The 25,184-nt window shown below is 58.5% G+C and overlaps 1 protein-coding gene across 1 annotated transcript; it reads right to left on the minus strand.

Moving 5' to 3' along the window:
- On the minus strand, nucleotides 1–23,229 carry DAZ2 (Deleted in azoospermia protein 2; the record flags this gene model as incomplete). Its single annotated transcript, XM_036632950.1, has 4 exons — nucleotides 1–1,506; nucleotides 1,669–4,564; nucleotides 4,940–14,651; nucleotides 14,718–23,229. The coding sequence occupies 4 exons, from the start codon at nucleotides 23,227–23,229 to the stop codon at nucleotides 1–3; spliced, it is 22,626 nt and encodes a 7,541-aa protein (XP_036501920.1).
- Between the last annotated feature and the right edge of the window lie 1,955 nt (nucleotides 23,230–25,184).

Below are 25,184 nucleotides of genomic sequence, written 5' to 3' on the forward strand. Positions count from 1 at the left end.
TTAGTTGGATCGCACGTTCGACGCTTGTTCGGGCAGGAAAGTGCCCATGCTGAGTTCGCTGTGTGTCGCTGCCGCGTTGCCGCCAATCAGCGACCCGCCAACCTCGCTGCCGGGCGTGAACAGGCGGACAGACTTGCCCTTGGGCCGAGCCACCAGCACCTGGGCGGGACACACAACGATCTCGTCATCGTTGTTGCCAGCGTCGTCTCCCTTCTTGACGACAAGAGGGAACAGGACGATGCGGACGACGGCGTGTTGGCCTTCGAGAGACTCGTTGTTGAGGGACTTGTCGCCGCTGCGCTCATTCATGAGGGCGGCGTTGAACGTGACCGTCTCGGCGAGCTCGCCGTCGGCATCGTATTCGGGCTGCAGCGGCGGGAGCATCATGTACTCGGCTCGCTGGGTGCGCATCTCGATGGAGAGGTCGACGGCCTCTCTCATCACACGGCGCAGCTGTGATTGGATCTGGTCCTCCAGGTTGGACGGGGGAGGGAGGACCTTGGACAGCGTCTGGAAGATGGCCTGGACCACGGCCTCGGTGTCGAGGTCGCGCTGGTGCTTGAAGCTCGGGCGCTTGGAGAGCAGCGTCAGGGTGACGGCGCGCCATTGTCGGACGGCCTGAGGAGGGCCGACCTCGGTGAGGAGCTTCTCCAACGACTTGAGCTTCTGTCGTTGTTCGCGGTCCATGCCAAAGAGGTAACGGGTGAACACAAACTCCCAAATCATGTTCATCGTCATGGACATGAATACGTCTCTGCGTCGCACGCGGTCGGCGAGATAGGCATCCACGTCAGTGCCATCGAGGATGGCGTTGTCGAGTCGGTCAATGACCTTCTCATCATTGATTTCATTCGTCAACCGACAAGCGCGCATGTCGGAAAACTTGGAAAACCGGAGGACCCATTGCTGAACGTGGGAGCACAGCTGCTGGCATCGGTGGTCGAAATGGTCGACGTCCTTGACGTTCAAAAAGTCGGCGTCGGCGCCCTTGGCGGCCAGAATCTGGCGCTGCATCTGGCGGATCTTGTCCTTGGCAGCGTCGAGCTCGGAGCGCAGCTTGCTGATTTCGGCATCCTTTTGCGACAGCGACTCTTGGAAGCGGCCGTGTTCGTTGCGAACCTCGTCCAGCTGTCGCGACGTGTCTGCATGCTGCGTCTCCAATGAACGGTAGCGTTCGTTGTGTTGGGCAGCAAGCTGGGCGTTGGCGCTGTTGAGGCCCTCGTTGACCTCTGTCAAGCGAGCGACCTCTTTTTGTAGGAACTCGAGCGACTGCTTGAGGACGTCGATCTCGGCGTCGCGTTCGGCTAGGATGCCTGAAGCTGAAGCGCGATTGCTGGTGGTGGTGGTGTCCGCGGTGGTTCGGGCATCGGCGAGCATGCGGTTCTCGGCCAGGAGCTGTTCGACGCGAGACTCGAGCTCGAGGACTTGCATGCTCTGACGGCGACGCATGCTGTGTGGTCTAGTGGGCGAGCGGGGGGAGCCGATGCGGCCCTCGCCAAAGCCATCCTACGGTGGCCGGGTCAGTGGAAAGTCGGTGAGGATTGAGCAAGGCTGCAAAGGCCAAAACTCAATTGGAGCCAGACGGTCGGGGAGGCAAGGCACGAGAATAAAACAAACGCAGGGATGGCTTGTGCGGGAAAGGAAATGTCAAAGATGGGATGAACTTACAAAGACGTCGGCCATGTCCTTGGTGCGGACACGACCCTCGTTGGCGACGGGGGTGTTTGACGAGCTGGTCGGGTCCTGGGTGAGGTCTTGCTGACTTCGTTGGCTGAGAGATCGCAGGTCTCCGCTCATGCGCCTGTCTGTCCGGCGGCGGAGAGGAGGGGTGGCAGTGGCTGGGCGAGAGATGATGCCTGGGCTTTCAGGCCGGAACTTGAGTGGCTCCGGTGTTTGTGAGCCCATGGCCCGCCTGTGCCGCGAGAGGCTGCTATTGGATATGGATCTGCGCGCTACAGGGGGCTCGACCGGCGCTGGCGATTGCAGCCGTGCAACACGCTCCGAGACGCTGCGATTGCCGGGCGGGGGCGTGCTACGCGGTGACGACGTGCTGCTGATCGCAGCCCCGGCCAGCGCCGCAGAGGCCAGGTCTTGGTACTTGGATCGCTTCCTCTCCAGCTCTGGACTGATGCGCCGCATCTTGTGCGGCTCTGGAGTCGGGGTATCGAGTTGCCGGCTCCCAGGGTCGCGCAGAACAGGCGTCTTGGACATCGGATAGTCGCGAGTCTCGTCCTCGGCGAAAGGCGATCGTCGGATAAGGTCTCTGACCGATGGTGATTTTGCCCTCTCTGCTTCACGAGATCTCCTTCTCTCACGGTGACTGGACAGCTCGGGCGTGCGCTGAGCCTCACGTCCTTGCGAACTTGTCTCTTGCCAGTCGCGCATGACACCGCTGTCTCGCTCGACTTGGCTGTCGAGACCACTCTTGCGGAAAGGGTGAGACGAGCCTGAGCTCAGCGCGCTGTCACGGTGGGGCTCTGGTGTGCGTAGTGCCCTCCGAGATGATGTTTTGGGGAGAGATCTGGGCTGAGGTTCGGCTTCTTCGTGAGCCTCCTCCTGGACTGGTGGCAGGATGCTTGGGACCGGGCTTCGGAAACCTCCTGTCTCGTAGAATGGCTCGGGGCTTCGGGATGAGAGGACGCTGGAAAGATCGCGGCGAGACTCGGCCTCGAAGCCGCGATCGACGGCCTCGTCCAGATCACTGGTCATCGTGCTTGGCTCTGGATCCAGCGATTGGCGAGCGTCCCTTTGAGTAGCCGATGGGATCTCTTCAGTCTTTTCCTCTCGCCCCAGTACAGGGCTTTCGACATTGTCGTCCAGAGCTTTTTCCTTCAGAGGCGCTGTCAGACTAGGCATGCCTTTTGAAAGTTCCTCCTTCTCCTTCGGTGACGGCAATTCGCCAGATTCGACTGGGTTCTGTCGAATGGGCGGGCCATCTCTTTGCTTCGTGTTTGGAGCAAAAACATCATCCTCCTCCATCGTCTTGTCTTGTCTTTTGTGATGCTCCTCATCCTTCGTAGTGTCCGGCTCGGCTGGCGCCCCTTGAGCAGACGCACTCTGCGGCTCTACACCGCCCCAGAACTTCTCAACCTCTGCGTTTGCAGCCTCACTGACGTGCTTCTTGTCGGCGCCTTCCCACAGCGATGGATCGTCAAACAAGTCGTCCTCCTGCGAGCTGCGTTTGTCTGCGTATTTGGACTTCTTTCCCTTCTTCTTGGCGCTGCTAGACTTGGCGAGGGTTGCTGCTGCCGCCGCAATCGCCGCCGCGCCAGCCGCGACACCAAGTTTTGATGAGCCGGTATCTTGGTGTTGCTTTTCGGGGGTCATGGCCCGGGTAGTCTCGATAGGGTCGTGTTCAGTCTTGTGCTCGAGGTATGAAGCGGCAATATCGAGAGCAGATGAAGGGTGTTCAGGAACCTGCTTGTCTACACTTGGTTCCGGGTGGCCTTGTTGTTCAGAGGCGTCCGGCGCTGATGTAGGATGATGTTCAGAAACGCCCCTGTCTACGCTTGGTTCCGAAGGGCCCTGGTGTTCAGAGGCATCCGGCGTAGATGTCGGAAGCAACGAAACATCTGCAATCGTGCCAACTTGCCCGACAGCGTTGTTTTCCTGGCTGCCGTGATCCTCAAGGTCCACAGCTGCGATATCGCGGGAGCTAAAGATTGGTTCCGGCAACAGTGTGTTGGACTGCTCCCTGGTCTTCAGTTTCTTCCGCTTGTCGGGCTGTTCATAGGGCACTTCGTGCACGACTCTGCTTGTCTCTTGCGCCGGCGTCAAGTCAACATCCGCGGACGTGGATGATTTGGGAGAAGGCGCTGTAGCATCGACTGGCCGAGGGGTGTCCGCTGGGGTCAGCAGAGTACTTGCTGTCTCGGGAGGAGGCGGCGCGGACGCACTCCTGTTCTCCTCGAGGGGTTCCTTGTCAAAGTATCCCACGTTCTCGGCACCCTCTGGCGCAAGGCTCTGGTCGGCGTTTGGCGCAGGCGTCGGCGTCGGGTCAATGTTTTGTGGAGATTCTACGTCAACCGGGATCGACTGTTTCTTGCCCTTCTTTCCCTTTTTCGACTTCTTGGTCACTGGAACGTCCCATGCGCCGAGGTCGACCACGTCCAGAGACGAACGTGTGGTTTCTGGGAGGTCCATACTTCTCGAAGTGTCCAAGGCTGCCGTCGGCGAGGCGGGACGCGAACCATCGGCGTCGACATTGACGTCTTGTCGATGACTTGCACTTGAGTGGGCTCGGTCTTTCGCTGCGGGGCTTTGGGGTTTGCTGTTGTCATGTCTGCTCTCCCGGTCGTCGTCTTCCTGCGCAACACTCTCGGTCGGTCGCTCGGAGAGCATTGAGCGTTCCGCAAAATCAGGAGATCGAGACCGTATTGAAAGCATCGAGCGCTCCGCATAATTGGGAGATCGAGATCGTCCAGAGAGATTGGAATGCTCCGTGTAATTAGGGGATCGAGATCGTCGAGACCGTCGCGAAAGAAGCGAGTGCTCCGTGTAGTTAGGAGATCGAGACCGCCTAGTGAGAAACGAGCCCTCTGTATAATTGGGCGATCGAGACCTTCTTGAAAGAAGTGAGCGTTCTGTGTAGTTGCGAGACCGAGACCGTCCAGAAAGAAGCGACCGATCCCCATAGGTAGGGGATCGAGACCGTCTGGTAAGAAATGAGCCGTCCGTATAACCAGGAGAACGAGATCTTCTTGAACGAGGTGAGCCCTCAGTATAGTTGGGAGATCGAGATCGCCTGGTAAGGAATGAACCGTCCGTATATCCCGGAGACCGAGACCTTCTTGAACGAGGTGAACCCTCCGTATAACCAGGAGACCGGGTCCTTCTCGAACGAGGTGACCCCTCCGTGTAACCAGGAGACCGGGTCCTTCTCGAACGAGGTGACCCCTCCGTATAATTAGGAGATCGAGACTGTCCAGAAAGAACTGACTGCTCGGCATAATTAGGGGTTCGGGACCGCCCAGAAAGAAGCGAGCGCTCTGCAAGATCAGGCGATTCAGACCTTCTCGAAAGAACCGAGTGCTCCTTGAGGTCAGGAGATCGAGACCTGACTGAAATAATGGATTGCTCCGCAAGAGCTGGTGTCCGGGCCCGCGCCGGTGAAGGAGGGTTGGAGATGGCATCCGAGGGTTCGGCGATTGTAGGGGGGTTATTGAAAGAATCGGCAGCGGTGGACGGCTCGCTCTCTGGCTTGAATGACGTGATATCGTCCTCCTGGGGAATGGCAACTTCGGCATCTTCAAGTACTTGATTCTGCCGCTTCTTCTTTTTCTTGTCTTTTTTGCTCTTCTTTGTCGGAGCACTCGACCACTCGTTTGTCCAAGCTGCCAGAGGGTCGAAAGATGCAGCGTCAGTCGTGGCATCTTGCTGTTTCTCTTCTGCCGGCGCCGTCTCCTGCTCTTCCAGGATGTTGTCTGCGGGAGAATGAGGACGTTCCATCTCGCGAACCAGGCCCATGTTGGCATCGACGTTAAGGGGTTCGGAGAGGTTTCTCTCATCTGGGAAAACGTCGGGTGCGGCGATGTCGGGGATCTTGGCCTCCTCTACAGTGGAGACGGCCGGCTCTTCTTCCTTGACCTCTTCCACCGCCGTTGTCGCAGGAGTGGCAGCCTCAGACGCCATCAGGTCGTTTTGCGCCTGAGACTTTTTCTTCTTCTTGTCCTTCTTTGACTTCTTGGCAGGCAATGTCTCGGGCCATTCATCTTCTGGTAGGGCGACGGCGGCTTCCTTGGTCTGCATGGCATCCTCCAAACTGGCAGAGGGCACGTCATTGACGCTTTCAAGCTTTGGCTCTGATGTCGTTGTCGGTTGGTCTACAGTAATCGGGGCAACCGGAACGATCTCTTCCACCGGCTGGGCCGGCTCGGGCAGAGTTTCCGTTGCAATGACGGGAGTGTCCGACGTTGACGTAGGCGGTGCCTGCTCGACAGTTGTGGGTGGTTCTACATCGATGTCCATTTCATCCTGAAACTCAACCTTCTCAACGACTGGCTCGATGGGAGCCGAGATAGAAGCCTCAGAAGGGATATTGGTAGGTGCTTCAGCCGCGGGCGCGCTTGCTGCTGCTGGGAGATTGTCGGATGCGCCGTCGGCAACAGCCAGCGACCTCGAGGTTTCTTGTTCAACAGCGGTATCGTCCATGGACAAGCCCTTCTTCTTCTTTTTCTTGTCCTTCTTTGACTTCTTGGGCGTCAAGGGAACCTCTTGTTCAGGCTGGGGAGCCGTGGACTCCTGGGTGTTGACGACATCCGCCTCGGCCGATTGCGAAGGCATCACCTCCATGGAGTCCTCGGCTGGTAATGTCGCGGGAGCTGTGAGGCCTGTCGCGTTAGAAGCAGGATCAGTGGGGACCTCCTCAGACGGCTGTGTGGACTCGAATGGAGGAGCAGTAATGTCAGCCTGTGCCGCCTCTTGGACGTTGGGAAGAGGTTCCTCGGGAACCTCCACTGTCGGCGTAGCATCAGAAAGAACATTTGAATCATCCTGCAGCTTGGCCTTCTTCTTTTTCTTCTTGTCCTTCTTGGAAAGCTTGGGCGAAGAGGGCTCATCATCTAGTGGGAGAGAAGGTTGGCCCTCCGGGATATCAAATGTGTCTGCCTCGTCACTGCGCGCTTTATCTGCCTCGAGGGCGACGTCTTCCTTGAGCGTGTCCGCGTCAGGAAGCGGAACATCTTGGGCCTCGGTGGCAGGCTCCTGGACATCATTGAGGTCGGCCGGCGTGTCCGTTGGTGGCTCCTGGGAGATGTCTTCCGCCGAGGGAACATTGTCCGAAGGAATGTCAAGAGAGCGCTCAGTGACAGGGTTGACGGCAGACTCGGCAGCAGGCTCGAGTGAGGGTTGCGGCTCGATCATCTCAAGAGCCTGTTCCCTCTTCTTTTTCGACTTCTTGGCCTTCTTGTCTGGCAGCGGGAACTCATCCTCGCCAACCACTGGCTGGCTTGTCTCAATGATTTCGGGTTCCTGAACCGGCGTCTTCTCCTCCTCCAAAATTGGAATCTCTTCGGCTGGCTCCACAGCGGCACTCGCAGGCTCGGGCTCGGCGGCCACTGTTTCCTCCCGAAAAGACTGCTCAACCGGAGGCTCAGCCTCAAGTTCTGGCTCCACCTGGGCCTCCTGGGCCTTCTTGCTCTTCTTCTTGTCCTTCTTCGACTTCTTCTCCGGAATAGGGAACTCATCCTCTGCGTTGACGGTGACCGGCTGCGGCGCCTCGGCTGTCTGCGTGGGATCAAGAACAGTGTCCGCTAGGGCGGTCTCGGCGACGGGGGGAACATCTGCCTTAGACAGCTCTTCCGTTGCGGCAACATCCAGATCCATGGGATCTTCGTGCTGTGAAGGCTCAGCAATCACAGCTGGGGTGGCCTCACCAACAGTGGCGTCATGAATAGAGCTCTCTTGTCTGACTGGTTCGTCATCAGGCGTGGTTTCCATGGGTTGCTCGCGCGCTACCTCCTCTTGCAGGGTTTGGGGTTCATCAGTCGTAGTAGTCGCGTCTTCAGTGAAGACATCTGTTGGCTGGGGAGTGCTTTCAGTCTCTGGCATCACCATCTGTTCGGGTTGTCCAATAAGGGCGGCTTCGGGGGCAAGGGGGGTCTCCGTTTCCGTAGGCAGGGGTTGCTCCGCGAGGATGTCAGCGGAAGCACCCTTCTTCTTTTTCTTCTTGTCCTTTTTCGACTTCTTTGGGGAGATGGGTTCCTCCTCCTCCAACGGACGGGCTTCTTCCGCGGTCATAGGCGTGCTGAAGGATGGTGCATCAGGCTCGAGCACCCGAGCTGGTTCAGACGAGTCGATTTGCTCAAAGGCAGGCTCGTCGACGGCGGGAACTTCAGCGGGGGTGGGTTGTGACTCTGGCGCTGGAGTCTGCTGCGGCGGGCTTGTTTGTTCGACGACTGGCTCCGTCGCCAGCGTCACAATCGGCTCATCTGGGGTCTCGAGGCCCTTCTTCTTCTTCTTTTTGTCCTTCTTCGACTTTTTGGTTACGACGGGGAACTCATCTTCTGCCAGAACAGTGGTGTCGGCAATGCTATCCGAAGGCATTGTTTGTGCTTCCTGAGGGACCTCAGCCTCAGCAGCCGGCGGCGGTTGAGAGACGGACGCTGGGTTTGGTGCGTCTTCTGGGCGGTCGAGAATGAGGGTGTCTTCCTGGGTCGAGGCCTTTGATGAATCCTCGGGCAAGGTATCGTCAAGGGTTTGGGGGTCCCTGGAGAGTTGGAGATGTTCTGCGTCGGCGGGCAAAGTGTCGACAGGTGGGGCAGGCGCGGGAGTGGATGTGCTTTCCCCATGTCCAGGCTGGTGGTCCTGCCGTGTTGGATCCTGGAGACTGCCTTGGGCTTCTTCACCAACAGAGCTCTGCTGCTGCTGCTGCTGCTTCTTCTTGTTCTTTTTGCTCTTCTTTGTTGGTACTTCCGAACCAGCATCATCAGCTTCTTGAGGTGCTTGCGGTTGCTCATCCCCAGCGCTTGTATCATGCGGGGCATCAGGAACATGGGACACGCCGGGAACATCTTCGGGCACGCCTTCGACAACAGCCTCAGAGGTCTCGAGGGGAAGGTCAGAAGTCTCAGCAGTAGTCTGGTGCTCATTTACTGCATCTTCCAGACTCGGAGACCTCTCATCCTGTGCTGGTGGAGAAGGGGGCGCTTGCTCAGCAACGATTTCTTCGGGCTTTGAGGAAGACTCTTCGGGCTGCGCTACAACCGCGTCAGCCTCGTCAGCTGCCTGAGCTGCGGCGCGCTTCTTCTTCTTGTCCTTTTTGCTTTTCTTGCTGTTAGGTTGGATCGCCCATCCTTCATCACCAGCCCACAGCGCAATGTCCTCTGCGCCGGGAGCGCTGGCAGCGTCCGGGATGGAAGCCGGCTCCGGCTGCGCCGATGACTCAATCGGTGCCGAGGCACCGGGTTCAGCAGCTGAGGGGCTGTCATCCACATCCCGTGCTTGGGTGTCTTCAACATCGTCCGGCTCTCCGGCGGCGGCAGCCTTTGCCTTCTTGGCCTTCTTCTTGTCTTTTTTGGACATGTTTGGGGTTGCGGGCTCGGACCAGACGTCAGCTCCCTCCTCGGGCTGTGTCTCAGTCTCGTCAGGGCTCTGGGTGGTGCTCCCAGCATTCACAATCCCTGTGGGTTCAAGGCCTGGAACGGTCTCCGACGATGAGTCTACTTGCGGCTCCGAGGCGATGAATTCACCAAGTGATTCCGGGGCGGCAGTTTGACCCGGAAGTGCAGCATCGGTGGCGCGGGGAACGGGGTGCTGCTCTTCCTCGGCCTTGTGTTCTCTGAAATCCCCAATGTAGGGAGAGTCGTTGAGATTGAAGTCTTCCGGGCGAGACTCGGCTGATGCAGCGGCGGCGGCGGCGGGATCGATAATCCCCGCGTCAGAATTTTTGGCACGCTCCAACAAACTGGGACTGCTGGGAGTGTGACGGGGACGGGGACGGGGACGGGGACTGGGTACCTCGTCCAAAGGCGAGGTGCTGCTGGAGGCGGCGTGGGAGGGTAAAGGTTGGGGGATCTTCGGGTTAGAGTCTTGGTTGGCCAAGGGTTGGACCGGGGTGTTTTGTGGGTCACCAGCCTCCAGGGCCGAGTCGGTGAGGGCCGGTCCCACGGGTTCTGCATCCGTCATCCGCCCGTTTTGCGTGTCGACCAGTGATTTGTCGTGCCCTGGCCCACTGTCCGGCTCCACAATGGCATGCAGGCCGGGGTCGCTGGTGCCAACCTCTCCCGTTTGGGCGTCTGCTGTCGCAGATGGTTTGCCAATGGCACCAGAACGGCCCGCCTGTTCAGCATGTTCGGCGTCCGATGTTGCATCAGCCTCGCTGCTTGCCACCTGCTCCGCTTGCTCATCGCCCTCCAGTGTCTCACCGCCCTTCCGGTTGGCCGCACCACTGCTGGACGAGCCAGTTGCGGGCAGCATTCTGTGGGCGGAGGGGAAGTAGGCCTGCTGGGCGGTGGGAATTGAAGCGTCGCTCCTCGTGGCTCCCCGCGTTGTTGCGTGCAGCCCAAAGGATGACGGGAAGTAGTCGATGGGGTCAGCAGCAATGTCGTGCGCGTGTTCGTGCTCGTGCTGTTGGGGCAGCGTCTGGGTGGTCTCGCTTGCAGGGTGCCTTTGAGCTTGGCTTTCTGGGTCGAGATCCTTCTGCGCCACACCTTCGCTTGTCTCGTCGACAGCCATCGTGTCCGAACCCTGCATCTCCTCGCCAATTGCGCGAGGCAGGCTCTCTGCCTCCGATCGATCCTCAGGTTCGCTTGGCTCCGTCATTTGTAGTTCTCCGGTGGCTGGGGGCGGGGCCGTCGCCGCCTCAGGTTGCCATTCCGAGCCGTGGCCGGCTTCCTGAAGAGGAAGATCGGAATTGTTCGCGGCGGATCCCAGTGCAGGTGCCCACGTCACGGATTTTCGTCTTTGCTCGCCCGTATTTGCAACAGGTTCGGCCTCGGTTGAGCTTTCTGCTGGCGGGAAACGAGCTTCGTCACTGACAGGCTCTCTCGGCGGAGAGGAAACATAAGCGGACTTGTCCATTGTATTCGCTACATCTGCCGTGCTTTCGGGGATACTTGTGGACGGGCTGTTCTCAGGCTCCGGGTCCAAGGTTGATGACTTCTTGCCCTTCTTCTTTTTCTTTCCCTTTTTGGTAACAGCTGGCCCTGCGTCCGCCTCCTCTGAAATCTTGACGTCCGTAGCGAATTCTCCGCTTGTCGGGAGCTCAGGCGGCGGTGATTCCGTGTCTCCCGTCTTGTCTTGTGTGATGCTCGTGCCCTTGTCCGTGATCGTCTCGTCCTTTGCCTCCTTCTGGTCCTTCTGGTCTCCAGGAGTGTCCTCGATGGCTGCTTGTAGGGCTGCAGCCGCGGCGGCTGCCGCTGCTGCTGCTGCTGCCTTCTTCTTCTTTTTCTTGCTCTTCTTGGACTCAACTGGCGAGTCGGGTTCGACTGGCGTCTCAACATCGCGGGGTTGCTCCTTCTCAATGAACGGCTCTTGCGGCTTAGTATCGACCGCGTCAATTTGGCTGTCGAGAAGGGTGGGCTCTTGCGAAAGGCTTCCAGGCGCGTCATCTTCGGTTTCAATGGTGATGGGGCGTTGCGGCGGCGTTGCAAAAGCCTCATCGTCGCTTTCGGCGTTTGTAGGCTCTTGAGATTCGCGAATAGCCGTCTCCGGTTCGTCTGGTTCCTTTGTCGCCGTCTCTTCGGCCATGGGGGCTTGCTCGGGAATGGCTGCAGGCTCCATGGACTCATCTTGAGGGATGATAGTAGTAGCGTCGGATTCTGAGACCTCGTTCTTGCGAGATGGTGAAGGCTCTTCTGACAGGGGAGATACATTGTCAGCCTGGCCGACTGACTCTGTCAACGTGCTGCTTGGTAGCTCTTGAGTCTCTGCGGTGACGGCCAGATGCTCTTTTGCAGCATCCAGGTCATTGCCCTGAGCTTCGTTGGATGCCTTCTCGATCGAAGTGACCGTATCCGGGGTTGGCTCTTCTGTGAAATCTAGCGCCTTTTCCTCGGGGGCACCAGCCATGGTCGGATTCTCAACAGCAGCCGGAGTCTCAATGATTTGAGTCTCGACGACAGCCGGAGTCTCAACAGTAGTCTCGCCTGTAGGAGTCTCAACAATAGGAGTCTCAACTACGGGGTTCTCGATTACAGGAGTCTCAACGACTGTAGTCTCACCAAATGGAGTATTGGAAGCAGGGGGTTCAACAGGAAGGTCCTCGGCAGGAGCTGGAGTAATCTGGGAAGCCGTGTCTACTTCGTCGAAAGCAACAGCAGTGTCACCCGTAGGAGTCTCAACGATTGGAGTCTCGACTACAGAGTTATCAACTACAGGAGCCTCGAGGTCACGAGTCTCGACAACTGGAGTCTCAACGATAGTCTCACCCGTAGGAGTCTCAACGATCGGAGTCTCGACTACTGGATTATCGACTAAAGGAGTCTCTGTTAACGGAGTCTCAGCAGCTTGAGGAACGACAGGAGGAGTCTCCGTCGTTGGGGTCTGAACAGGTGTGTTTTCCATAGATAGGATGTCGTCCAACTGGGACAGAGAAGGTCCCTTGCTCTTCTTCTTCTTTTTCTTCTTCTTTTCCGATTGCTCAGGCTGAGCAGATTCGGCGGACGGCATTTGCGTGCTCGCTGGCCCAGGCTCGGAAAGCTCGGGAAGCTCAGCTGCGCTATGGGTCGTGGAAGGGACATTGTCAATAGGTTCAGAAGTAGAGAGGGGATCCTCTTTGGGGCCAGATTCCGCCGCGGGAACTTTAGCGGTCTCTGCCTCGCTGGTTGTGGGCTGCGATCCTTTGGGGAACCTGTCCTCGAGTGTGCCGGAGTAGACATTCTCTGAAGTAGCTTCCATGGGGCTGGTGGGCGTAGCCTCCAGATCCAATCCACGTGATTCTGAAGAAGGCAATTCAGGGTTCTCGGCAAGGTCCGCATGGACGTCTGCAACAGGAGTTTCCTGTTCAAAGACAGGTTTGGCCTCAACGTGTTCATTCTCAGCCGCCAAAGATAGGTTCTGGTCCTTGAGAGGGGGGGTGGGCGATGTCTCCGCCGGCTCTGCGATCTCACGGACGGCACTCGTTGGTTCCTGCGCAGGCTGGACATCGTCCGCAGGCAGAGTCGGCAGCAGTGGCAGGTCGTCCTCCGTGTTGCCGAGCTTTGCCTCGTCTTCACCGGGGGCCGTTTGTGCTTGAGCCGAATCGTCGTCCAAGCTGACCGACTTCTCTTCCAAGCCAGAAATTGAAACTTGTGGCCCCAAGGAAGGCTGACCATCAGCAGGCGCGTCTTGCAATGTGGGAACGTCCTCGTTATGACCAGACAAAGTGTCCTCGAGAGTGGCAGGCTTCTCTTCCGCTTCAACGGTAGGCTTAGACTCCAATGTACGCTCGTCCATGCTGGCTGTCTTCTCCACGTCCGCTTCAATTGGAGCCGACGAGTCTGCCACATCGTCTCCCCGTGCCAACTGGTTGTCATCTTGTTCCAAGATAGGAGTGTGCTGAAGTTGAAACTCCGCGTCGGGCAACGGGGCAATTGGTGCTGTGGACTCGAATGTGGAGGGGCTCTCATCCAGCTTGGCCGACACTTCCTGCTCCGGGAATGGCGTCACTGGCTCGGAAGCAACGGGGTTGGTTTCACTGGCCTCAGACGTTGACTTGACTTCACCATCCAGATCGAGCGCCTTCTTTGCCTTCTTCTTTTTCTTACTCTTCTTTGTCTCGGGAGATGAAGGCTCGGTGACTGAAGGCGCAACAGGCTGCTCGGCTTCATTGACGTCCTTGCTCTCGCCGGAAGTCGGCGCTGAGGATGAACCGCCTGTGCCGGGCAAGAGAGCCGGTTCGTCGCTCTGTGGCACAGAAGCGGGAACGGTGGTTTCGGTTTTGGGAAGCCAAGTCGCGGCCTGTGGCTCAGGCAGCTGGGATGCTTGCTCAGTCTCAAGGGCTGGACCACCAGTATCAGCGTCAGCCACAGCAGCTTCCACCTCAACCATAGAGTCATGTGCTTCAGTCTCAGGCGCGGGAAGCGTGTCGTCGGCAAGGGAGGATGTGAAGTTGTCCTCTGGCAATTGATCTGGCACTGGTTCCGTGGCAGACTCGATCTGGTTGCGTTCCTCGTCAGGCTTCGCAGAATGTTCAAGCTCCAACGCCCGAGCCTGAGCCTTTTTGAGTTTCTTCTTGTCTTTCTTGGACAGCTTCTTTTCGGCGGGAAGGTCTGCTGTAGAAGGCTCAACAGGGGCAGTCTCCAAGGCCTCAGCATCAACGGGCGCTTTGCTCTCAACAGCGGGCATCTCAGGCTGAGTTTCCACAGGAGTGTCTTCACCGCGCACATTGTCGTTGGCGCTTGATAGTAGGCTCTCGATTCCACGGACGACGTCATCGGAAGGAGTCTCACGCTGGATGGACTCGACCGGTGGGGGTAAACCATCTCTTGGGGCGATGGAGACAGGCGTATCGTCGTTGGACAAGACATTGCTGCCGGCAGCCGGATCAAGGTTGGCGTGAGTCGTTGACGGGAGGTCTTCTTCATACGACTTAGATGAAGAGGATATGGGCATGGAGACCTCATCGGGAGGGGCCACAACCGATGGAGCCTCCGTTGGAAGCGTCTCCTCAGCAGCGCGCGTTTCCGAAGTGGGAGCGGCTTCGCTCGGGAAGGCCTCTGTCGATGGATCTTCAGCTGGGGCCTCGGTGTCAACTTCACTAGAAGGAGGTGCAGACTCTTCTGCGGGCATCTCGCGAGGAGCATCGATTGACTGCCGTCGGTCCTTGTCAATCGGGCTGACAGGAGCATTGTCATTCGACGGCAAGGCGGCATTCTCGGCTGGTGGCTCGGTAGAAGTGGCGGCCTCCGTCGGGGCAGCGTTCTCGTCCATAGACAGCGCCTTACTCTTTCTCTTCTTCTTTTTAGCCTTTTTGGACAGTTTCGTTCCAGCAAGTGGCCCTGCCGGTTCGAACATTCCAAAGTTTTCCAAACTCTGGGTGTCGGGGTCAGACTGCTTTTTGCCCTCGGCCTGGTCGCCATGGCCGAGAATAGTCGTAGCAAGCCCGGCTGCCGCACCGCCTGCAACGGCGCCAAGAGCGACGTCGCGCTCATCGGAGAGACTCTCCTCTTCAACTTTAGCCATCGCTTCGGATCTATCCAAAGATCTGGTGGGCGTGGGGCTCGGCGGTGTGTCTGGAAGGTCACGCTCCATTAGATTCTTGACGATAGACGGGGGCGTCATGTGCAGGAGATACGAACTTCTGTCCTTGGAGGTGACCTCAACTGGCTCTGGCTCTGGAAGTGTCCCGACCGCCGGTAACGTCTCAGGGCTGGTCGGCAGAGCAGGCAAATCTTCTAGCTGGTGATCAGAGGCATACAGCTGGTGAGATGCGTCCGGGAGATGAGGAAGCGCGGGCGATTCGAGCGCAAGTGTAGGGCCTCTTGAATGATCCTCAGGTTCTGCCACAGGGCTAGGAGGCAGAGCAGGTAGGTCTTTCATGGGCTGCTCTGGAAAGTAGAAGTCGGTTTGTGGGGGAAGGGCGGGGGATTCTGGGGCGAAGGTGATCCTTGGGGCATTCGTCCCTTCACGATCCATGACCATAGGCTCCGTTGTAGGACTGCTGGGTAGAGCAGGTAGCTCCTCCAAAGACTGCTCTGGGAAGTGGAAACCCACATCTTGGACTGAAGGGAGAGCAGGCGATTCAGGTGCGAAAACAACCTTAGGAGGGGCAGGCTCCTCACGCTCCATCACAAGGGGCTCCGCTACAGGGCTTCCGGGAAGGGAAGGTAAATCGTCCAGCTGCTGCTCCTGAAAGTAGATAGCCGTGTCTGGGACGGAGGGAAGAGCGGGCGATTCAGGTGCGTAGACGACCCTTGGAGGGGCAATCTCCTCACGGTCCGTGACAAAAGGCTCCATTGAAGGACTTCCAGGGAGGGCAGGCAACTCTCCTAACTGCTGCTCAGGGAAGTAAAAACCTGCGCCTGAAACAGTGGGAAGAGCGGGCGATTCAGGTGCAAACGTGAATTTCTTCGACACGTCCTCGGCCACAGGGCTACCAGGAAGAGAAGGCAACTCCTCTAGCTGCTGCTCCGGAAAGTAGAAACTCGCGCCAGGAACTGAGGGCAGACCAGGGGATTCAGGCGCATAGGCGAACTTCTTCAGCGATGCCTCAGTCTCCGCCAGAGGGCTACCGGGAAGAGAAGGCAAATCCTCTAGCTGCTGCTCTGGGGAGTATAAGTTCGCGCCAGGAAATGAGGGGAGAGCCGGGGATTCGGGTGCATAGATATATCTAACGGCCTCGTGCTCTGCCACAGGGCTGGCGGGAAGGGAGGGCAACTCATCCACATTGTAAGCCGGTGTGTCGAAATGCCTAAATGTCTCTGGAATCGTGGGGAGAGAAGGGGACTCTGGAGCATAGGTGGTTGTTGCTGGAGGGTTTTGCTGCTCTAAAACAGGGCTGAGAGGAAGAGCAGGCAGGTCTGTCTCAAGCTGCGTGGGCAAGCAGAAACCTGTGCCGGGCCACGTGGGAAGGGATGGAGACTCCGGCGCGTAGCTGATGGTAGGAGCAGGTTCATGGTACTCTAGTATAGGGCTGCCAGGCAGAGCAGGCAACTGGTCCACTGAGTCGACCGGGAAGATGACATCTCTAAACTTGTCTGGGGACGCTGGCAGAGCTGGAGACTCGGGTGCAAACTTGGGGCCAATATCGCGGTCCCTGTGCTCCAGGACCGGACTGGCGGGAAGGCTGGGCAGCTCTGCAAGATCGTACTCGGGAATGTCTAGCCGTGCAGCATCTACAACCGAGGGAAGTGCGGGCGACTCGGGTGCAAAGCTGACGCCATTTGCAATTGGCTGATACTCTGCAACAGGGCTGCCGGGGAGGGCAGGCAACTCATCGAGGTAATGTGCTGGGAGACCAAAACCTTCGGCGTTGTCTGGGATGATAGGAAGCGCAGGAGATTCGGGGGCAAAGCGGACGCTCTTGGGCGAAGCTCGAGGCTCTACCTTGGGGCTGGCAGGTAGAACAGGCAAAGCCTCAAAGTAATGGTCTGGGAGATCGATTCGATGGGTCTCTGTGACAGGCGGAAGAGCAGGAGATTCAGGGAGGAATTTGGGGACAGTATGCGGCGCTTCGCACGCGTCCTCAGCCAATGGACTTGTTGAAAGAGCAGGGAAATCTTCCGCGTCGTGGAACTGCATAACAGGAGAAGGCGCCTGATCTGTCACAGGACTAGCGGGAAGAGATGGCAGGTCCATCGGCTCATACTCGAAAGATTCCAGTTGCCTGGCTGCATCAGGCATGCCGGGAAGTGCGGGCGATTCAGGGAGGAAAACAGGGCTTCTGGGCTTCTCTGCCAACCCAGCCTGAGACTCTGGATCGTCAGATAGAGGAGGTAGATCTGCTACTGCGCGCTCCAAAGACGGCTCGGCAGGCACTGCAGCTTCATGCTCGGTTCCCGTACTTGCCGGGCTGGCAGGGAGAACAGGTAGCGCAGCCAGGTCACGCCCCGACAGCTCCAGTCGTATGTTTAGGTCTGGAACGACAGGTAGAGCAGGGGACTCGGGGCGGTACATGGCACGAGTATGGTGCAGTGCTTGCTCGGCATTTGGCGTTGTCTCCTGCGAGCTGAACTGGTCTCGTGCAGCCGGAGAGCGGAACACATCCGTGTTGACACGGAGCTCATCAGGCTCGAACGGTGACGCCTGAAGCTGGCGGAAGTACTCCACGTCGTTCTCGCGGAGAGCAAACTGCGGTGCAGGGGACTCTCGGGACGAAGGCTCGCTGGGTGGCAGCCCCGGAAAGTCTACGTGTGGCTCCGTAGACTGAGCGGCGTGCTCCTGGCGAGCCTGCTCGAGCAGGTAGAGCGGTTTAATTTCCTTGCTGCTCTCCCACGAGAATGGTCTGATGGAAGGACGCCGGGACAGGGCGTTCTCCGGGGCCGTTGGAGCCGTCGGAGAAGTCATGGGAGAGATTGCATGTCCCAGATTACCTGGAGATGATGGGCTGGACCTTTGTCCGAGCCGCAGCTTGAAGGGCACCGCAGTTTGGCTTGGGCTCTTGTGCGGGGTGTCCAAGTTGCTGCGGCGCCGGACATGCGTCTTCATCTCGTGCTGTCGTCTCCGCTCCTCTGGGGGCGTTTCTGGCCGGCTGTCAGGCAGGGCAGGGAGGTCGTCGAGCTCTTCCGTTGGAGAGCCAGGAGTGCTCGGCGGCATAGGACTAGGCGGGAGGGGAAGGAGGTCGCCATATTGCGGGTCGATGGCTGGCCTGATTGTCCGCTGTGTGATTTCGGGGTCGAGAATGTCCACATCTGAGGAAGCACTGGCGGTCCTTTCCAAAGAACGAGAATGTTCAGACTCTTCCGGTTGAGGTTCGGTGGCGTTGGAGCGGGACATCATGGAGCCCAAAGCTGCCACGGCGCTCGCCAAGCCGGCACCCGCGCCAAGGGTGCCGGCATTATCTAAAAAAGACTTCTCCTCCTTTCCAGATGTGTCCTTGTTTCCGCTTCCCGGTCTAAACAGGCTGAAGAACCCGCTGCTGCCGCGCTTCTCTTCCTCCTTGGTGCTCTTTTTGTCATCGTCCTTGACACTCTTCTTGTCGTCGCGGCTACGTCTCTTACGACCGGACCCATCTGATGCCACAGACTTGGCGTCGTCTTCTTCGTAACGGCTGCCGTTGGAGCGGCGATCAGACTTGCTGCGCCGCGGTGTCGAATCGGACACGACAGAGCCTGTGTCTTGGTCGTCGATCCTAGATCGATCCCGCCGCGATTTGGCAGGACGATCGTCCCAATCGTCCACAGGCTTGGTGGGCGAGCTTCTACCGCCGGCAGAGACGTCCTCAATCTGCTTCTCGACGTCGGTCCACTCGTCAGAGCTCTGCTTGGACTTTTTGGACTTTTTCTTCTTCTTCACTGGCGAGTCCAACGGGTCATCGTCCCTCTCGCGAGGTTCTGTCGGAGCAGTGTCGTTGTGCTCGGGCAGCTCCTCGCGATAGCTGCGCGGCTCCTCAACGATGATCTCCTGCGGCTCTTTCCCATCCTCCTGTACCACAACAATGTCTGATCTGGAAGACCGTTTCTTCTTCTTTTCTTTCTTGCTCAACTTCGTCGGGGCTGCGGCGTCGTCATCTGCTTTGGGTGTCTCAGATGACGCCGGCGCCTGAGGAGATGGCTCATCGCGGGAGCGTACGTAAGAGCTTGGCACCTCAGAAGGCTGAGAGTAGAGAGAAGAAGACTCGTCAAAGGATCTTGTGTCTTGGATAGAAGGCAGTTCGTCAAAAGAGGTGCCAGCGTAAGGAGAATCATCCAGGGATCGGGTGGTCTGGGGGGATCTTCGCTCTTCAGACTGGCGCCGAGGAGTTGGCTCGTCAGCAGAACGGCGGTAGTCATACGTTGGCTCTTCATCAGAGCGGCGGGATTGGTAAGTTGGCTCGTCAACATAACGGCGGGAATCGTATGTGGGCTCTTCAACAGGACGATCCCGGTGGGAAAACGACGGCGAATTCCAAAGGGGGTCGTCAAGAGGGTCGCGAACTTTGGGACCGACCGACACAACGGTTGATACAACGGTTGAGGGGCTCTGAGACCTGTCGTCGTTCCAATCGTGCTCGGGCGCCGTTTGTGAGAAAGGATCCAGCGGTGTTACCGCCTTTGTTGTTTCCTCCGGCGCGCTCTCGACGCTCTGTCTCTTGGCGGCCTTCTGCTTGCGCTTCTCTTTCTTGCTGAGCTTCCTACCAGGCTCAGATTCGTCGCCAGCAGGCTCTTCATGCAAGGCTTCGGTCTCCTTGGATTTGCCCTTATCACGATACTTTCTAGGGAGAGTGTCGAAAGCAGCATGGCCGTTTTTCAGGTCCTTCTCCACAGGAGTGTCTTGAACCTCGCTAATGACGTGGCCTGGCTCGCGGGCGGCCGTGGGCTGCCCGATATTCTCAGGACCGTAGATTCCCAGGTCATTGACCGTCTCTACGTAAGGCTGCTGGTAGATTGGCTCATTCTGGCCCGGCGGACTATCACGCCGCATGTAGGTCGGGTTGTCAATGACAATGTTGGGGTCAAATCCAGTGTCTTGCAAGCCAGCAGCGAGGACGGACGCGAACTCTAAATCATCCGCAAACGCCCCGGGCATCTGAGAGGTTTGTGGACTGGACGGCTTCGGACCTGGCGCAGGAGGCAAATCATCCTCAAACGAGGTGGTGACCTTGGGATGGATGGGGGAAACGATAGGCTCCGAGGAAGGCTCGACGGCTCGGGACTTGGGAGACTGCGGTGGGCTGTGTCTCTCCCTGTCTTCCGTCGTCTTGTTCTCCTCGAAAGGATCGTGAACCTCGGAGGTAGCTGCCGCTGCAGCGCCCGCTCCGCCGATGGCTGCGGCGATTACGCCCCACGGGGTGCTCTTACCGAAGCGCTTCTTCGACTTCTTGGGAGAAGTGGATGAGGGCACGCTCTTCGGAGGCTCCGGGCTCTCAATCTCAAAACTCTTGGTCTCGTTCTCGCCCCAGGTCACCGACTTGGCCGTGGGTGTCGTTGGTCTCTCGACAACCTTTTGTTTTGGTTCCGGAACGACTTCAGGGGCGATATCCGCGGGAGTGGCAGTCACCTCTACGGATCTAGGCTTTGGCACTTCACGTGTGCTCTTCTTCGGCTTTTCCTCTTGTCTCGCTTCACGGTCCGCCTCCTTCTGCTGCTCAGGGGCAGGTGTGGCGCGGGGGGTGATATTAGGTGTAGGGAGGACGAGATTCAATAGGGGCCGCTCGCGCTCACAAGAGGGGTCGCGAGACCGGAAGATATGCGTGGAGCCAGGACCAAGCTGGCCTTCCGGTAGACGAAAACGGGCGAGCTCGTCTGGTATTATGACGTGATCGATACGAACATCCGCGTTTGGCGCGTCGTAGGGGCTCTTGTCGTGAGGATGGTCCATCTCTGGGGGCGTCACGATGGTGACAACTTCAGGTCGCTTGTCGTCATCGTACTTGCCTACAACAGACCCGTCATGAGGCGAGGAGCTGCGAGAGCGAATTTCGTCCTCGGCAATCTTGCGAGCAAGGACGGTCTCCCGGTAATGCCTGTCGGCCTCTTCCTGGACGGCGTCTCTGGCAGCCTGGGAGCTGCTACGCGAGCCATCCTCGGTGACATGTTCACTACGATGTTTTCGCGATCTCTGTTCCTCTACGGCAATTGCAGAAGCAAGAGCGGCCGCGGCTACGGGCGCAGTGGCATGCTTGACCTCGTCGTAAATTGCCTTGGCGGCGTGCTTCTCCTCTTCGAACGAGTCTCTGCGACGGCGGGGTTCCGGCGTTCTCGAGCGGTCTCTGAAGCCTTGCTGGTAATGCTCCAACCTTTGCTCGAGCTCGAAAGAATCCTTGCGGCTCATTCGTGAATCCGAGTAGTCGGGCTTCCTCGGGGGCGAATCGTCGAAATTAGGCTCGCGATCAACAGTCACGACCTGGGGAGTCAGCGGCCTCTTGGGCGTGGCGTTCTTGGGCGTCGCGTATTTCGGTGTTTGAAAAGCGTCGTCAGCGACCTGGAACTGGAAAGGGTCAATAGGGGCTTGTGTAAAGGGGACCTCGGGTTGCTCCACCCCATGATGATCTCGGGGTAAGTCATTTTGCTTCTCTACCCGCTTCGCATCCCGGCGTTCTTCGACGACTTCCGGCTTACGTTCTTCTTTACGAGGCTCCTTGGGTTTCTCTCGGCGCTGTCGATCTTCCTCCGGGTCATACTCTACTCGGATTTCGTCACCTTTCGGCAGCCGGTACACCTCTGGACGGGCATCTGGACGGGCATCTGGACGTGCTTCCGGCTTCTTGGTCGGCTCGGGAGGGGCATCGCCGCGGGCGGTACGGTTCTTGTCTCGTTGGTCGATGATCTCGACGGGGCTATGCCTATATGACCGGCGTTCGCTGCGATCGCGGCGTTCACGGTCGTCCATTTCAATTTTGACAGGCTGATCTACCCGCTCGTCTGGTCGACGGCTGTCCCGAGACTCGCGGGCGTGGTCTCGCCTCTCCCAGGCCTCACTCCGGCGCTCGTCGTGACGTTGAACGTGATCGGCAGAGTCCCTACGGTTAGCCATGGCCACGCCAATGGCCGCGGCTGCGGCCCCAGCACCGGCAATGGCTGTCTCGACGGGGATCCTACCAGGGCTCCTGCCCGTGGGCGTCTGGCGCTTGAAAGTCCGGGGTTCTACATATCTGTCCGCATCATAAACCTTGGATGAGACCGGGACAATGGGCTTAGGTTGCTGCAGGGGAACAGGGGCGGGTCGGGACTGTTGTGGAAGGTCTTGCCTAGACGCGGTCACAGAAGCGCGGTCAAAGTCAAACTTGTCTGGGTCCGAAGTTGGCACGGGATACACATGCTGCATCGGCTGCTGCACTGGCTTCTTCTCGGTCTTGGGTGACTGGACTTGCGCGACGGTTTCCTCGTGATGACGGCGGAACGAGCCTGCAGATCGAGGGTCGTCCTGTTCGCCAAAGCCACAGGGGCTCTTGACGGCGCCGCGGAGGGAGTTGTAAGGGCCGAAGAGGCGCGGGTCGACGACGGTGTTCTTCCGTCCGGGCGGCTGAATCTGCTCAGGAGGCTCGGCCGAGATCCTGGCAGACTTGGACGGCTTGTCAAAGCCATAAGCCAAACCGCCGCCATCTGAGCTGTCGGAACTATCCGTGGACGACTCATCCTCAGACGCGGATTCCCAGTCGTCGTCAGAGGAAGACTCCTGCACTTTCGACGAAGGTCCCGCTTGACTCTTGCCGCCCGCTTTGTGATTGCGGAAGTGACCAAAGGCAGCAGCTGCACCGGCTATACCGGCGGCACCAGCCAGCTGGGACGCACGGGACTTGCCGGCGGCGCGCTTGTCGGATTCATTCTGCCTCCTGGCGATGTCCTGCAACTGGCGGCCAATCTCGAGGATTTCTTCATCGTCGGTCTTGGGCCGCGGCTCAGGCGGCGGTGGTGGTTGCTGACGGACCTCAGTAGGCGCAGGCTCATTCCGATACATGGCGGGACTGGCATAAGCAGAAGCCGCGGGGGTTGGACCCTGGCTCTTGTCGCGTTCAATGTAGCCGCGGCCGTAGGCCAGGTCGGAGTTGACCGAGGACGAAGACGAGTTCGTAGCAAAGAAGATGCGAGCCTTTTGCTTCTTCCTCCGCCGTCGCTCACGCTGCTCCGAGGGGGCCCTCCAAAAAGTGCTAAAGACACCGCCGAACCTTGGAGCCTTGGCAGAAACGTTGAGGAGGGACGACGAAGTGGATGACGAGGCGGACGAACTCGAGCCGCCGCGCGGGCGCGTTCTCGCAGGCTCGGTGTATGCCGATGCTGATGCTTGGGAGCCGGCATATCGATCGCGTTCGGCATATTGTTGGGGGGGTTCAGAATATCTCTCAGCTTGGGCGTATCGCTCGGGTTCCGGGTATCTCTGGGGGTTCCCGTACGATTGTTGCTGTTGGTATTGGTGATGATGATGTTGTTGTTGTTGTTGTTCGTATCGCTCAGGTCTCGGAGCGTAGCTTTCATGATCGGGGTATCTTTGGGGTTCGGCGTAGGATTGGGAGTATTGCGACGGAGAGTATGTCTGGGGTTGGTATTGGTATTGTTGCTGCTGTTGCTGCTGCTGCGAATAAGGGTATTGCTGTGGTTGAGCAGACGGGCCTGGCATGCTGGATACGGTGGAGGGGGCGGCGGCGGCGGAGGCAAGCTGTTCGCGAGAGTCACGCCGGTCCTTTCTTCGCCGCCTAGAGCTCTCCGGGCTCCGGCGACGTGGATCACCACGCATCATGGTTGAAGCGGCGATTGGGACCCCGTGGTGCGCATTTGTCGTGGATTGGTTTGCGCGCGATTGAATGACGGGATAATTAATTGTACGGTTGCTAGATGTATGCGCGGGGTCCTTCAGGTCGGCGCAACGATGTTCGAGGGGCTGTTGCAAGGCTGATTGCGATAATCTGGCGATGTTATTGTTTTGTTTTTCACAGTAAGCAGTGGCCGGGACAAGCCGTGAAGCTCATCCTGGGGGTTCAGAAGATTGGCAAAAAAAGGCCGGGTGGGGGAGGAGGGTGGCTGGGGATCTGTTCTGGGACGATGGGTGGGTGGATGGTTTGGATGGTGGAAGAGAAGGGGTCAGGGTAGCCGGGGGTGGTGCTGGGTGCTGGGTGCTGGGTGCTAAGTGCTGAAAAAGCAGCTGCAATCTGCACTAACCCAGACTTGTCGGGCCAACCTCGCTGCTCGTAATCGGCCAGGTTCAGGGTCCAGGGTGGGAGGAGCGGAGGAGTTTGCTTGGACAGGCTTGGGGCAAGTTGGAGCCTTTTGGGGAAGGGATGGAGGGGGAGACCTGGGCCTGATGCTGAATCCACTGTAAAAGTTCCAGCAGCACCTCAGTCCGCCCGCGACGGGACAAGGCGAGACGAGGACATGTTCGCTGCGTAAAATTGGCAGCCGGGGACCAGGAAAAGCGAGGAAACAGCCAGGATTGGTTGAAACAAGACCCCCCAGCAGAGCCAAGCTGCCGACATCCTTGTCTCCAGGCCTCCGAGCTCAAGCTACAGGTACGGATACTGCTCACTTCCAGGCTCCATTGCTGCAATACGCAGTACTTTGTACCACGGATATTGCGCCGTGCTGTCTGCCTGTCAGGTTTTTCGAGTCTCGACTCTCGACTCTCGACTCTCGACTCCTGCGTACCTACGACAGACGCTGGCCATCACCACATCACACAGGTGGCTCGAACCAAATCGACCATAAACCCTTCCTCGACCACCACCAGCAACAGCAGCAAAGACGAATCACGAATCCTCGTCACCGAGCAGGCAGCCCCCCGAGTCTCAGACCTCAGATGACAGCACACCTCCCACACTGCCGTCCGCCACACTCGCACACCCACCACTCGCCGCAGAGAGAGACAGACACACCCACCCGGCTTGCTATCTGTGACTCTCAACTCTCTTCCCGTCCCGCGGGTGTGTCTCTCAAGTCTCAACCTCTGATCGGTCAGAAACAGACCAGCTCGCTGAGCCGGTGCCACCGAGTGCCACTCCCGCCCTCCCCTCCAATCCATGTGGGGATCAGCTCTCGACTCGCCCCCTCCATGTCGCCATGTGCAGCTCCCATTCAACTGCACCACCACCACCACCACCACCACCACAGCTGCGACTTCATTCCTTGCCAACGCATCTTTACCGCCTCTTCCCGATGCTGTCCCTCTCTTTTCTTCTCCCACGACGCTACCTGTCGCCGGAGACCGCCCTACCCGATTCACTCGTCACCAAAGAGCCGCCGTACGTACACTGTCTGTCTGACCCATCCCACCCTGTCCCGTCGCAATCGCACAACATCATAGCGCCGCCAGGGATCTTCATCGTGCTGCTGCCGCCTACTGCATCTTGCCCTTCCCGGTCACCTGCGGCAACACGTGTTACCACTCTTGCTACCACCTCCTGCGCCCTGGGAGATTACACTCGCCAGCCCAAGGCCACGGCCATGATTCGCACCTCCTCCGTGACTGCTTGTGATTGGCCCTTTGTGTTTGCCACGGCTGCCGCAACATTGGCACGTCGGCTATCACGCCGCCGCGTCTGAAAATATCGACACATGTACCGATTGCTGCACGATTGCAAACGCTGTAGGCGCTTGCCCAATGTCTTTGGCCCATCCTGAGGCACGAGTCAACTGCCGGGACTAACATCCATCACCTCGTCCTTCAACTTTTGAGTGTGGCACTGCCAAGCACCCCAT

The sequence above is a fragment of the Colletotrichum siamense genome (assembly GCF_013390195.1).
Source record: "Colletotrichum siamense strain Cg363 chromosome Unknown KSG_Cg363_contig01, whole genome shotgun sequence".
Classification (NCBI taxonomy): Eukaryota; Fungi; Ascomycota; class Sordariomycetes; order Glomerellales; family Glomerellaceae; genus Colletotrichum; species Colletotrichum siamense.